Source organism: Centropristis striata, chromosome 12 (assembly GCF_030273125.1).
Source record: "Centropristis striata isolate RG_2023a ecotype Rhode Island chromosome 12, C.striata_1.0, whole genome shotgun sequence".
Classification (NCBI taxonomy): domain Eukaryota; kingdom Metazoa; phylum Chordata; class Actinopteri; order Perciformes; family Serranidae; genus Centropristis; species Centropristis striata.
The window spans coordinates 27,614,183-27,629,696 of NC_081528.1; the positions used below are offsets into that span (position 1 = coordinate 27,614,183).

General features: G+C 37.4%; 2 protein-coding genes across 2 annotated transcripts; both read right to left on the bottom strand.

Annotated features, from left to right (window-relative positions):
* Positions 1 to 1,654: 1,654 nt before the first annotated feature.
* On the bottom strand, positions 1,655 to 2,892 carry LOC131981257 (C-X-C motif chemokine 9-like). The gene is made up of 4 exons (XM_059345473.1): positions 2,738 to 2,892; positions 2,513 to 2,630; positions 2,173 to 2,250; positions 1,655 to 2,002 (listed from the first exon to the last, which is right to left on the bottom strand). The coding sequence occupies exons 1-4, from the start codon at positions 2,799 to 2,801 to the stop codon at positions 1,915 to 1,917; spliced, it is 348 nt and encodes a 115-aa protein (XP_059201456.1). The 5' UTR covers positions 2,802 to 2,892; the 3' UTR covers positions 1,655 to 1,914.
* Positions 2,893 to 9,621: 6,729 nt separating this feature from the next.
* si:dkeyp-72g9.4 (uncharacterized) lies at positions 9,622 to 11,846 on the bottom strand. The gene is made up of 2 exons (XM_059346650.1): positions 11,675 to 11,846; positions 9,622 to 10,721 (listed from the first exon to the last, which is right to left on the bottom strand). The coding sequence occupies exon 2, from the start codon at positions 10,717 to 10,719 to the stop codon at positions 9,937 to 9,939; it is 783 nt and encodes a 260-aa protein (XP_059202633.1). The 5' UTR covers positions 10,720 to 10,721; positions 11,675 to 11,846; the 3' UTR covers positions 9,622 to 9,936.
* Between the last annotated feature and the right edge of the window lie 3,668 nt (positions 11,847 to 15,514).

The window sequence follows — 15,514 nt, forward strand, 5'->3', positions numbered from 1 at the left end:
GAGTACCTCAAAATTGTACTTAAGTACAGTACTTGAGTAAAAGTACTTAGTTACATTCCACCACTGCCTTTAAGTGTTTAGAAAAGTGGTATAAATGCAATTTATTATCATTATTATTATTATTATTATTATTAGAAAAACAGGCATGCTTTACAGTGTTGGTTCACCAAACTACAAACATTAATAAATAAAACACTTTTTGTCACTTCATACCCTTGTTATATTCTGTGGACTAGAAAATCTACTTTCAGATAGATCTGATATAATTGCAGTCCAAAGATCACAGGATTGAAAGGAAATGCATGTTTTTTACTGATAGCATAGCAGCAATTAAAGTTTTCAGTTTTATATCCTCTTTCACTTTTTGTAGAAAGTGATGTCCTTCTCTACTTTGTGATATCCTTCTCTTTTCTTCTGTATTTTAGCCACAAATATTAAACCAAAGTGTTAAAAACACTTGAATTACATTGAAAACCTCGCTTTACTGTAAAGTTTTATACCATTTGTAATGACAAGTAGCATTCTGAAGATCACATGACTGCTTAAAAAAACAAAATATGTGGTGCCTCAAGTAACTAATTTTGTTTTTCCTTTATAAGTTTCCTCTGGGTGATGAAATCTGTACACATGTTTTCTCTCTTCATTGGAGTGCAGATGACACACAGTTGTACCTGTTAAGCCTCGCAACCTCAGGAAGCAGAGTTGTCTACAGGACTGCCTGTCTGATAGAAAACTGGATGTCATTACATTTTCTTGAGTCCAATTGCAATAAAACAGAGATCTTTTTTATTGGGTCCCTTTTTTGATGATGTGTTTGTATTACTGTTTGTTTTAAAATATCCTGTATGTTTTCTGTTACTACTTGCTGTACTTTAAACTGCAACTGAATTTCCCCATGAGGGAAAATAACATTTATCTACAAACCAATTAACCAACCAACCAACCACAGATTGTTTGACCACTGTATCCCAACAAATGACAAAGCAAATACTGTCATTTACTGGTAATATGTCATGTAACATGTCAAGCATGATTTAGAAATCATGGTATCCTCTTTGATAGTAAATTATGATTCGAGCAACACACCAGAAGACTTGTCCAACAATGTTTTTATCACCTCAGAAATACTGCAACAATAAGATATATTTGAACTTTCAGAGTTGCAAAAACAGTTTACATGCCTTTATCTCCTCACACCTTGATGATTGAAAAAGCCTCTTCTCGTTTTATTCCAAAGAAAAACTGAAACAACTACAAATTGTAGAGAAGTCAGTTGCCAGGCTTTTAGCCAGGAGGGATGATCACAGCTCATCTGTTTTAGGTTCTTCACATGGGCTTCCTGTTTGTTTTAGGATTAGTTTCAAATGTTATTGATTACTTTTATGGCTTTTCATGAACTGGCTCCAGATTATATTTTAGACCTGGCAGCCTGTTTGTTATTTTTCGTTTGTTTGTTTATTACTTTTAATTTTGCCATTTATATATTTTAGGTTTTTAGATTTTTTAAATTCTCATTTAAAAAGCTTATTATTATTATTATTATTATTATTATTATTATTATTATTATTATTATTATTATTATTATTATTAATAACACTACATACAGTATCAGAGTTGGAACAGAAAACAAGTACTAAATGCTCCCTTGATTCTTTTTATTTTTTATTTTTTTTAAAAGACACAATAATTACTCAAATACAGAGAACTTGGTTTACAACACGTAACATATCTATTTACAAAAAGGAAATAAAAAAGAATGAAGGTATACTGTAAGTGCACTTCAGCATAAATAGAAGTTAAATAGACAATAAATGTTAAAGGTGACATTGATTTCACAGCTACATTCGTTGAAGGTGCCTGTTTGCGGGGGTCAGGGGTCATCTGAGCTTCTTATTGGTGCAAGGAGTTAAAGAGTCAGTTGCGAGCTGTGCTGCTGCTGCTGCTGCTGCTTGGGGTGGAAGTGACCTCAGTTGGTCTGGCTGTTGTAGAGGTTTTTGGTTTCCTAATGACAAAAAAACGAGAAGGAAAGACATTAGACACATAACAACAGTGTGGAGAAAAGGCATGTCACTTATGACTGTTATTTCTATCAAATAAAGACATTCATAAGTATAATATTAGTTGTTGGTCGTTTAGTTTGAGGCTTGGATTTATGTCTGTAAATATACTCACATGATGGAAGCCATGATCTTTTTCACTGCATCCAGATTAGGGTTCAGGCAGTAGCGAAGGCCGCTGTTGTTGGTGACACTGTTGGAATGGGCAAGAAAGGTGAGTTTAGATTAAATTACTCTCTTCAACCAATAAACAGATAAGATACAGGCTGACAGACTGGTGGTTAGAAGTGCCTTTGGTAAATGTTTGAATGGATTAAAATGCCATTATGAATTCATAAGTGCCAGGTTTTGCTAAGGAAGATACAAGCACAAAAATCTAAATAACAAATCATCATTTTGTGATTACAAATGCACTCAAATCCATCTTCTTACTTAAAGATCTAAGTGTTTCTTACACAATCTCCACTTTGTTACAGAAGGCGGTTGCTTGGTAGATCTGGATGTCCTTAATGTCAGACTTAGAGACCATTCTCTCCCTGAAACGTTGACACAGACACTGTCCTGATTTATGGCCTAGAGAGAGAGACAAGAAAGACAATATTTATTTAAATTGCATTTTTTTTCACTGCACAAATATCCGATAACAGCTTAAACAAACAGGATAAAGTATAAAAACTTACGTTGGGCACTGGAGAGGCAGACCACGACAGCCAGGAGCAGAAACACTTTGATGATGCTGGACATTGTTGGTTTCCTCTTTGGTCGAGATGAGATGGTGAAGAAGACAGAAGATAAGGAGCTGAGAGATTAGCTAGAGTCAAGAGTTTGTTGACAGGAGAACTGTGAGGAGTAGAGGCTGAGGGCTGTCTTATATACTCTTCAGACACATCATTCCTCATTATACTTCCTGTATTTAGGGAATTTTTTGACATTTGAAAGTGAAACCTTACAAACTGCAACTCAATCAATCCATTCGTTTTCACCCATGGTTACCAGATTTGAGATTTTCAAAGTACATTTTAATATCATGTAATAGAACATAAAAACAATAGAACATAAAAACAAAATTGTTAGTTGTTGCAACTGTAAACATTTAGACATTTAGCATTGTACTTACAGTGATTGTGTAAACTTTACATCTATACATGTCCACCAAATCTGATTGAAATCGTTAAAAGGTTCAGGAGACATGACATAGCAAACTATGAGGGCCACCTCTAACAAAACGGTATATATATACAACTTTATCTGGACATGTTCTGGACTAAATTTGGTGCAGATTGCTTCAAATTTGAGAAGTTCAAAAATATAGATTTGTACACAATTCCACATGGTGGAAAATCGCTCTTGATGTAAATCGGGGGGCTTATATGGATAAATTTGTCCTAACACACAGGATCCAGGTAAAATATTTTTTTTTTCTCTGAAATTTAGAGTTCAAAAGTTACAGGCCAAAACGTAAAGCTAATGTCGTTGCGCCACCATCAGGTCAAGTTGCATAAACACGGCACTCCCTTGGATCCCAAGCACTTCACCTGCCAAGCGTGGACCTGACTGGGTGCTTAAGATATGTAAAGGACAAACATACACATAGACACAGACTCCTTGTTTTATCGTTAAATCATGTAAAATATTAAAAATGTCGAATCACTTTACATGTCAGAGTGATAATCCTCCATTTGTGATGAATTTAGTAAAGGGACTTGATAATTAAATTCTAATCAAGTTAGTTGAGATTTGCCTGGTCTGTTTTTCTTCTGCAGCACAAAGTGTGGGCTGGTGATCTCTACAATGTCTGGCTCTGTATGTATCCCATGTGCATCAGTGGTTAACACCTTCAGTGCTTACAGCACAAACTCAAAGTTGCTAGTGTTACTGCGTGGTAGTTACACTGTCATGACATTTGTGATGCAATCAATTCAGTATTAACAGTAATAACTGATGGATTCTGGTCTTCATGTCCTCATTATATTCTGTGGAATAAAAAATCTACTTTCAGACAGATCTGATATAATTTAATTCCAATGGTTACAGGCTTCAAATGAAATGCTTGGTTTCTTGCAGAAAGCATAATTGAAATGTAAGTTTCAGTTTTATATCCTCTTTCACTTTTTGTAGAAAGTGATGTCCTTCTCTAATTTGTGATATCCTTCTCTTTTCTTCTGTATTAACGCCACAAAGATGGTTCGTGGTTCAGAACACCTCATTTATACCAAAAATCTTGCTTTCCTGTAAATTGTTTTACCATTTGTAATGACAAGTAGCATACTGAAGATCACATAACTTAAATAATACAAGACTATAGAGGAAACTGAAGGTGACTATATGATATATTGTCATATTACTGCTAAAAGCAAGGCCTAAATGACCAAAATGTTGTACTTCATTTACCTCGGAGAACAGGCATGGTCACCCAACTAATAAGATGAATAAATGGTTTCTAGCAAAACTGTGAACAAAAGTAACATGACTTGGAGGTATAGTCAGACTCCAGTCACAATTTTGACTTTACACTCAAAATAAAAACTGTGTCTTGAAAATACTTGATACCTTTCCCCAAACCTAAAAAAATTAAGAAACAAAACAAAACCTTGGTATATAAAGAAGAAAGAAGAATGCAACACCTTCATTATTTTCCCTTCATTTCCTGAATCAACTATTAACACTATTCATTCCCAACTACACCAACACAACCTGAAACCAGATTCACTTAATAATAACCAATCCGACAGCAGCCAATCAATTTGCAGGAAGAAACAATAAAAAACAACTAGAAAATTTCCTCTGGGGAAATTCTGAAAGGGCCACGGGGGCTACTGCCGGTGTGTGTACACTATGATGAGATTCTTCAGAGATTTCAAACAATTACAAAACTCAGTGTCTCAGAAAATTAAAATATTACATAAGATCAATTAAAAAAAGGAATATTTTACACACAAATGTCAGGCTTCTGAAAAGTATGTTCATTTCTATACACTCAATACTTGGTTGGGCCTCCTTGCATGAATTACTGCATCAATGGGACGTAGCATGGAGGTGATCGGCCTGTGGCACTGCTGAGGTATAATGGAAGCCCATGTTGCTTTTATAGCAGCCTTCATGTCATCTGCGTCTGGTGCCTCTCACTTTCCTCTTGACAACAGCCCATAGACTCCTATGGGGTTCAGGTTAGTAGGTTTGCCAGTCCAGCCCAGTAACACCATGGTCATTGAACCGGCTTTTGGTACCTTTGCCAGTGTGGGCAGGTGCCAAGTCCTGCTGGAAAATGAAATTTTAAAAAAAATCATCATCTCCAAAGAGCTTGTGGAAGCTTGAAGAGCTCTGAAATGTCCTGGTAGATGGCTGCGCTGACTGTGGACTTCAGAAAACACAGTGGACCAACACTGACTGTTGACTCTGGACTTCAAGCAACTTTTTCACAATATTCTAATTTTCTGTGACACTGAATTATAGGTTTTCATTATCTCTAAGCCAAAATCATCAAAATTACAAGAAAAACAGGCTTGAAATATTTCACTCTACGCGTAATTAATCTGTATAATGTATGAGTTTCACTTTCTGAAATGATTGACAAAAAATATTGAACTTTTTCATGATATCCAAATTTTTTGAGATGTACCTGTAAGTGACCCACTGCCCCTGGCTGAGAGAATATTCATGTTGAGTTTATGGCAAAGGTCAAAAGGGTACATACAAGTTTCATTTGATATTTTGAGGATTATTCCTTTGTGTGGTTCTTAATGGTGGTTGATTCCCCTTGGTAGCATGGTTGAGACGTTTCCTCATTTTTTTAAAAGGCACCATATTACAGCATTTAGCTGAAACTGTTCACAAATAAATAAGAGCTGCCAGTTGCATACTTTAATGTATGGTTGGTGGAGTTTTTTCAGTTTTATGCAACATTGATCCATTGTGCGATTGAATCCATTAGCAACAACTCAGTCACTAAAGGAAGACAAAGACATTGTTGTTTTTGTGTGTAGCCACAAACAACTGTGTGATCCTCTGAACATATTTTGATAAGGGACATTACTTCATCATAAGACCATGTCTTTCCACAAGACAGTTTTCAAGCCTGCTACTACCATGCCTGGTGTTGATTCTCAAATTTCCGCCCAAATTCAACCCAGAATGCACTGTATTTTGGTTAGTTTCCTTTCTTTGGTTCCCACCTAATGCAAACTGCAAACTTTAGTGGACCAGAGTTCAGTTCTTTGGTCTGCGATAGAGTTCATTTGAGCATTCACACTAGCAAAAAACAAACAGGCTATCCGACAAAACACACCAGAGTTTGTTTCAAGCAGATCAAACAGGTCAGGTGTGTGTGTCTCTCTATTGTTGCTGTGGATGGGTTTACACTATACAGTCAATAGAGAGCCCTGTGTCACTCAATCACACAATAAGATAATAATAAATAATAATAAAGATAATAATAAAAAGAGTGTGACTGCGGCAAAGCATTAGTTGAGAATGAGACCGGGCAGATTTGACCATCTTCAAGTCTGGATTTCTTATTTGATTTATATTAAAAATGTTAATTTTCTTGATGTTCCACCAAGCTACATTACTATCCCTGGAAATAGAGTTTGTTAAATTAGTTAGAATTCTGTCAAAGCCAAGCTGTGCTATTTTAAGACACATGGGTCTTCCCTGACCAAAAAGACCAGTTAAGGGGAATTTCATTTATTTCCACATCATGGAACAGACTAAACAATAGTGGTCAGATGGTCAGCAATTCAACTTCTCTAAAACAACCGTCACAGAAGATGGCTCATGACACAAATAAATGATAATAAACAAATCCTTTCCAACACAAAAAAGTAAGCATAGAAAACTATGAGTCATATCAGGACTCTCTCTGCTTGCCTTATTTATCGTGTGGTTGTTTGCAGTGGTTTAGTGCTGCCACCTCTAATGAACTCCATTTCCATTCTGACAGAAAGATTGCACTTAGCAAGCTTAAATATTTTATACTTCCCTTCAGTTAATATTTTATGGGTTTTACTTATTGTGGACTAGAGTGTGCCAGCTCACATCAGAAAAGTACAGCCTTTTCTTTCATACACTCTTGAGTGGCACAGGAACAAAAGGAGTGACCCGACAGTGCAGCTTTCAGCAGCAGTACATGTATGACCAGCGTATCATGGAAAATATATATACATATTAGTTACCCTTTTGCCTGTTTAGGGGTGAATGTGGGTTTGGGTAGGGGGGGTTTCCAACCATCACTATCTTTAATAATTCACGTTTCCTTTTTGTGAAGCAGTGCAGTTCTTTAGCAAAAGCCAAAACCACAAAGCATGACCCTGTGTAGGAAAGAAGCGACAGGAACTAATAACGTCAGCAATGTCTCTTCCTCTGCAGACTTTAGCTGTACAGCCTGGTGTGGTTGCACTTCTCAATTCCTTTAAAGAGTGATTTCTATGATCAGCAGAAGAGCTGTGATGAAATACAAAGTGAATTACAGGAAATTGTAGAAAACAAAATCAGTGGTGGAAGAAGTAATTAGGTCCTTTGTTTATATAAAAGTACTATTTCAAGTATGTTAAGGTAGTATTTGCATGTTAAAATCTTGCATTCAAACTCCTACTGAAGTCAAAGGAAAGATGATAGCAACAGAAACAGTAACAGTACTCACGTAGATGAGTCATTTGGCTGATAAGGGGGGCTCTGGTCCCTTTCAAAGGGTGAAATATATAAATCTGGTGGGATGTAAGATGAGGGTTAGCCTCTGAAGGCAATAGTCAAAATGTCCTGGGTTCTGGTGTAGCCAGTGGCTATCCAGACAATAGATATTGGGACCAAGACTTCTAGAATGTTTACCTGCACACAACCAAGGCCCAAGCGTGACTAGCCAAGGAAACCAGAACACTTTACAAAAAAACTTGATGAGAAGAATGTTACTGCTGTGGAGAAAAATTATCTTATTTAATTAAAGTCAGTTTGTTTAATCGAGTGGTTCCCAACAGGGGGTTCGGCCCCTTAAAAGGGTCATCATATAAATCTTGAGGGTTCAGGAGAGGATTAATGTGGGTTGAAAAGAGGAAAAAACATTTATGCCTCAGTAGGTCAATAGGTTAAATGTGAGTTTCAATTGACGTTTGGAGGGTTGTTCCTTTGTGTGGTTCTTTATGATGGTTGATTCCCTCCGCAGCATGGTTCGGACAATTCCTCATTTGCTGAAGGTCCCATATTACAGTATTTAGCTGAAATTATTTTCAAATACACCAGTGATAATAGAAAGAGAAAGATAAGAAGTATGTTCAACAAATACATGCACATTGATGTTGTCTTGTTTCTGTTTTTGTTTGTCCCAGGGTCTGCGCAATAACAATGACACCTGACTGTCATGTTGGAGTTATTCCAAGACCAAGGCTAATTTGCTTGAATCAGTCTGCAGAAAAACAGATTTCTTATTTTACATTTAACAAACTACATTTGTAAAACTATTTTTTATGCAGTTTATATACTGTCCTTATCTTTACAGACTGGTGAGAACAGGTCTTGGCTTCCATTTTGGGGGGCTGAGGTAAGTGTGAAAAGGAAGAGTAACTTGCGAGTGAATTTGACCACATTCAAGACTTTCCAGCCCCTAAAAAACACCTTCCTGTGTCAGAGAAGGTGGTTTTCTTTTACTGGAACCATCAGCGTGTTTCTTTCCCCCCGCATGACAACATTTTTTGCATTTTTTTTTAACTCATTGCTCACAAATGGTAATAGTTGTGTTAAACAATAATACTTTGTTTGCTAGTTTTGGCTGTCAATGCAATAAGTTAGGATGAACTTTAAATATTGTATTCACCCCAAATAAAATGGTGAGATATGTGAACATGGCGACATACACACACACACAGAAATGTTCAGATAATGAGACACGTTGTGAACAAGCCAACGATTCAGCCACAGTGATTAATTCATTTGTTTGTCAAACTGAAAGTGAGCAGCCAAAATGTTGGTAATAATCCCTAATTCCACATTAAATCTGGAAATTTAACACTTTCACTATAACCTCAGATGTTTTAGTTTTCAATGAATGTGTATTCATGGCCCCTTTTTGGTGTACAGCAGATTGAGTTATAAAATGTGTGATGGATTGTGTATGTTGTGTTTTCTAAGCCTGCCCTCTAGTGTGAAAAATTAAAACCTACAGCCGGGGGCTTTATGTTGTGTGGCAGATGAAAACAATTCTTGTTAATCATAGCAAATGTTTATTTTTCTTTCTACAACTAAACAATAATTTAAAAAAACAATTCTGAATCAATATTGAAATGTATTCACATGAATCAGTGATTTGTATGCTTTTAAGTGTGACATGCAGTCAACAGCAGCCGTATAACTCAACCCTGATGACCTGCATCTACATGTTTACACTGAGTGGTGTCATCTTTGCTCAGCCTGTGTTCCTCCATGCTTGTGTTTGCCAGAGCAGGATCACATGACAGTTACCATAGAAACTCCAACGCCTGGCACCAGCAGAGCCGAGATGGGAGTTCACTTTCGAAGGATTCACACATGCAAGAAAACACTGATCATAGCACAGAAAAACACTCACTTGACAGTATGGTTGAGAGTATCAAAACAATGTTTTATTGATTCATACTTATGAAAGATTTTGCAGATATGTTTACTTTTATAATTTTATATTTGTATGATTGCCAGCATACATATAGTGCAGGTAGGTTGTACCAGTTAATAATGAGAATACATTACAGATGGACAATCATGACAATATTTACTTGTCTCTGTTTATTTAATTATAATTATCAGCATTATACACATTTACATATCCCCTTACGTCAATGTCCCATGCACTGACAGAAATAGATAAGGATATTTTATTCATGAATGTCTTCTGTCACAACTTCTGTCCATTTCCGCCCTATATCTCAGCGATGGCGGGGAGCATGCAGGCTCGTACGCGTGCCTCCCTCCATGCCGACCTGCAGTCAGAGATCCACTGGGAGATGAGGGATTGTTTGATGGTTGGATTCTGTCTCTCTTCCTCTGCTCCTCTATCTGCTGGGCTCCCTCTCCTGGCCTCCAGTCTGGAGAAGCTGTGCTTTGGGGAGATGTTTGGAATAGAGGTGTTATTGCTGATGTGTAACTCAGGGCAGCTGCTCTTGCGTTGGCGTGAGAGGTCTGGACTTGAAGCACAGGGGATGCTGTGAGCTCTAGAGCGAGCCTGGCCCTTCCATATGCTCCCATGTTGCCTGATAAACCTTTCCTCAACAAATGCCCTTCTCAGGCCTCCTGAGAGATTGTTCTGGTGTCCATAAAGATACTCCAGAGGGTCAGAGTTGCCAAACATCAGCTCGCCATTCAGTCCTTTTTCCTCCCTCTTCTGCATATCGATGGCGTGTGCCTCCTCTGAGGAGCTGAATTCAAAGGTGGTCGATGTGGTTCCACTTAGCCGCTGCCTCTGGTGCATGGCGTCCAGGTGCCGTGCGTGGATGTTGTCAGAGGAGACGTCCCTGCTGGGGAAGGTGGGGTGGGCCAGGTGGCAGATGGAGAGGAGGTAGTCCTCCGAGGACACAGTCTGGCCACAGCCAGCGATGTGGAGTGTGTTGGCCTCATTCAAATCCCTCACCGTCTCCTCAGTGCCCTCTCTGATTGTTGGCAGCAGGAGTGTTCTCTTGGACAGCAGTCTGGACCGCGGCCTCATAGCTGAGAGACAGATAAGGAGGAAAGACATCATGTTCAGAGCCAAAACAACATCTGTCAAATGTTTGGGAACAGACAGTAATGTACAGTATAGAAGCAGTTTTATAGTAAATTCACTTTCTTGCAGAAGCAGATAACTGGATGCAATAACAACAATGGACAGTGATTGGATAAAATGATTGTGTAAGTAGGTAAGTGTAAGTGTTAAAACTGAGATGGTGATATGATTTGACCAGCTATAATAAAGGCGTTGGCTGCATGGTTCTGCCATATTACAGTTTATATCACCAACAACATCTGTGGGCTATACATCCAAGAAAAGAATTTAACAACATGTCAGAGACTGAACATATCCATACAACTTTTGTCAATTTCACAGCAACATTTATGTTAAGCGTATAGTTTCACATGTCACACCTCATTAATTAGTTTTTTTTCCAGTGCTCCAAAACATGACCATCTATTTTTGCCCCAGAGTGTATTAAATTTAATTCACATACAAGTCTTCCTCTCCTCTTCTTCCCCATTTCAGACTCCTGCTTACTTTGCAATGTAAACAGACCAAAATACAAACAATCCCAGCAAGGAGCAGAGAGAGGCAACATAAATAGATGACTATTTTAAAAGCCATCTCAGTCATGTAAAGCCACAGAATGTGTGAGCTTATATTTTGTTAAGTAACCCCATATTGTTACAACCCTGAGTGTAGCCCACAATATATTTTCGTCTCAACCTCCATGCCAAAAATAGTGCAAGCCAAACCAAAATGCCAGCCTCTCCCAGTTTCTTCCAAGGTGTAACCATTTCTAAATTTAGACCACACCTTCAGTATACAACGGCTAAAAATGGTTCCACGGCAGCAGCTCTGTGCTGAAGCACAGAATAGGCACCCTGTGTATTTTCACCTCATGCATTTTCAGTAATTATGTAAGGATTTAGCACTCAACCCCCCTCACCTTTGTCTTTGTTGGGTCCAGATGATATTTTCTTCTTTTCTTTACTCTTGCAATCTAGAAGTCTGCAGCCTTTTTGCAGCAAAATATCTTTTTCTTTAAATGTATAATGCTGTGTCTCCCGCAAATGATGCTGCTTCTCCTTGAGCGCGCTCTGTAGCTCCAACTGTCTCTGACCAGAGGCAGCGGTAGAATGCAGATTTATCTTCTCCTCACATCCCTCCTCCTCCTCCCTCTCTCTCCCTAGCTTACTTTTGGTTTGCCCTCCTTCCCTGGTTCTAAAAATAGACACACCATCCATTTCCTCAGCCCAAGCTCTGTCATTGGCCGATTGTATTGATGGAGAGAGAAAAACAGAGGCAGAGAAAGAGGGACGAGAGAGATGAAGAAAGGAGGGTGATTACAGAATGAGGAGACTGAGGGGTAAACAAACCAAAAACAGAGGGAGGAAAATAGACAGTTTAATTGTTTTTTCAGTAATGCTGTTTCTAAAAATGACTGACTGTAAGTGAACACAGTCATCCTCTGTAATCTTGGTAAATGCTTTATGCAAAGAAGCCAGCATATTGTGGAGCTGTTGTAAACATGTTTGACACTAATTGTGTAAAGCATGTGCATCATAATTTCACTTACTTAACTCACAGCTGATATTACTCGTGTTGGAAGGCCTAAACAACCTCCTCTGCTGGATGAATTATATCAATAATTATGCCGCTAAAAAATGAGACACTTTAAACCAATTTAATGTTACACAAAATGTTGTTAAAATGTAGACAAAAGAAATGTTTCATTAAAAGAATACTTCACATCAAAAGGATCATATGAATATGAGTAGTAGTACTAGTAGTTGACTTTTAATTCATTAAATAATTATTATTAAAAATTTCTAGTACACTTGCACGTTGAACAAAGAATCCAAAACTGAGATTATTTTGATGGGTGATAGCCCATGAGTTTGTATACGGATGTATTGATTTGTTCATGTAAGCTAAGACTTAAGACAAATTTAGAAGCCATGAATAATTAATATTTAAGACTCAGACAAGCATTTAGCTTGTATTTATCTGGACAATTTGACGTACTCATTTTAAGATTTAGGTGCAGATGTAACAGGAGTTACATTAACACAGAGATTGTCCACTTGGCAGCTTTGTGGTAAATTGTCTATTATTTGCAAAGCATTTGACAATAAAAATGGGACAGCGGGTGTTTTTTAAATTCCCTGGTCAGATTTAGTACTCAATTGATTTCTTTCCATTGAGAGGCTTGTTTCTCTGACATTTATGACATAAATTGTTTTTGGGGTCATGCGACATTTTTGGAAATTCAGGTCTCTGACCTAATTCAGCTCAAGTTTGTAAAAAAAAAAAAAAAACCTGCAATATTTGCACTAATTCATTTCACAGGGTTAATGTACGATATAATCTCTCAACACCTGCAGAAAAGATTTTAGATTTTTTTGGGGGCAGATTTGACAAAAAATGTTTTGTTATACTTTATCCAGTTTCAAATAAGGAACTGGATTTTAAAAAAGTATGTTATTATTATTATTATTATTATTATTATTATTATTATTATTATTATTATTAATAATAATAATAATAATAATAATAATAATTAAAAATTAAAATATAATGAAATATATCAAACATATTTTCTAAAATTTTTTATTTTATCTGACAACTAAAATGATGATGTGCATCTTAATATATACATATATATATAAATATATACACACACACGTATATATATACACACACACATATATATGTATATATATATCCATATATATATATATCCATATATATATATATATATATATATGATGTCACACAATCATGATCAATATTTTACAGGGTGTATTTGTGTAGGATCACAGGACTGCTCACGAGAGTGTTCACATATACATAGCAACATCCTGCTTCACATCCTTTAGTCAACAAGCTGCCCCTTGTGTATGAAGAAAAAGGCTTCCAGTCCTCTTATATCTACACAGTCTATAACACGGGAGTGTGTGTGTGTGTCTGTTTGTGGCAGCATGACCTCTGATGAGTCAGATGAGTCACGTTTTCTTTGCATCCACCCTATAAAAAGATTCCTAGGTTTTTATGGCCCTCTAATGGATTAGCCACAAAGAACTTTGCCTCAAAGACACACAGACACACACGGACATGTTATACTCTCTGGCTGCACACTGACTGCATTCATCAATGTTAATTGTGCTTATGACAAACACGAGGTGCAACATCAACCAGGCTTCAATTTTAAATGAAGTTACAGGATGTAGATTCATGAAAGAAACAACAAACACAAGATTAAACACCAGTCACACTGACATTTGTGTTTGTTGGTGTGTGTTTAGAGGAAATAGCATGCATATTAAAGAGATTAAGAAAGGCTTGAGTTGTTTGCTGATGGCTCTCAGCTGAACACCAACTCAGTATGGTATATATAGTATAGTAAGTATATTGTAGAAAGACAATTAGCCACTGCAACATCATATTCATGGACTGCATTCAAATTGAGGTCAACTGCTTAACTAATGCAAGCATACAATAGCCATATGACAACTTAATTAATCACACAATCTGTGACTTTTTTTGTCCCCCTGACTCTCTCTGTGCTCTGGGACTCAGGATTTACAAATTGATGAAAATGTATGTATTTTGTATGATGAAGCAAAGACCAAAAACCTACTAACTTCATTAATTTCAATATAGATAAACTTACCTGATGCAGACATGGTCCATACTGTTGCTAACATGTGCATGTGGTATTGTTTTTTCTCTCTCGCAAATGTATCACTTTATAATCTCAGAGAACAAGTTTTTTCCTGGTATAATTGTGATTTTTTTTTCTGGTAAATTTTTAATATTTTTCTGGTATATTTGTGAATTTACTCTGGTATATTTTGAGGGTTTCTTTCTGATCACACAGTGACTAGTTCACAGGGCTGCGTGCCACTTGGGTGTAGTACGGTCGATTAAATCCTTATCCTCAACAGAGTGAAATCACATGAAATGATAAAAAACTAGACAGCAGTGAAGGTGAAATGCTTCTCAGAACAACAACAGTCCTTTCCAATCACCAATGGCGTATCTGACTTTGTAGCATCCGAACAGCCCAATATGTCTTCATCAGAGGACCCCACATAGCTTTCCTGCTCGCAGTGAATCCAGCGCTAAATGCAAGCACGCAGTCGATTCCTTTACTTACTAGACACATAATATTAGATGACAGGCTGAAACTCGACCATCAGGTTAGCTCGGTCATAAAAAACTGTTTTTATCATTTAAGGATTTTAACAAAAGTAAAAGGGTATCTGCCACGTCGAGATCTGGAGACAGTAATCCATGCTTTTATCAATACCAGACTGGATTACTGTAATTCATTGTATGTTGGCCTGGACCACTCACTGTTGCACCGCCTGCAGCTGGTTCAGAATGCAGCTGCCCGTCTCCTTACTGGCACACGCAAACGTGACCACATTACACCCGTCCTTGCTTCGCTACACTGGCTCCCGGTTGCTTTTAGAATAGATTTTAAAATGTTATTGTTTGTTTTTAAAGCTCTTAATGGCCTAGCCCCTCAATATTTGACCGAGCTCCTTAAAATCCACGCCCCTGCCAGAACACTGAGATTCTCCAGTCAGCTGCTACTGGTCGCCCCTAAAACCAGACTAAAAACCAAAGGTGACCGTGCCTTTGTGGCAGCGGCCCCAAGGCTCTGGAATAACCTGCCCTGGCACATTCGATCTGCAGGATCTTTTGAAGTTTTTAAATCCTCCATAAAAACACACTTTTTCTTCCTGGCTTTTAATCAAGTTTAAGTGGATATCTTGCA

Coding starts and splice junctions, on each gene's coding strand:
- LOC131981257 (XM_059345473.1), bottom strand. CDS start 2,801: ATGTCCAGCATCATCAAAGTGTTTCTGCTCCTGGCTGTCGTGGTCTGC. Junction 2,631..2,737: donor CTGCCTCTCCAGTGCCCAAC/GTAAGTTTTTAT, acceptor CTCTCTCTCTAG/GCCATAAATCAGGACAGTGT. Junction 2,003..2,172: donor AAGATCATGGCTTCCATCAT/GTGAGTATATTT, acceptor TTTTGTCATTAG/GAAACCAAAAACCTCTACAA.
- si:dkeyp-72g9.4 (XM_059346650.1), bottom strand. CDS start 10,719: ATGAGGCCGCGGTCCAGACTGCTGTCCAAGAGAACACTCCTGCTGCCA.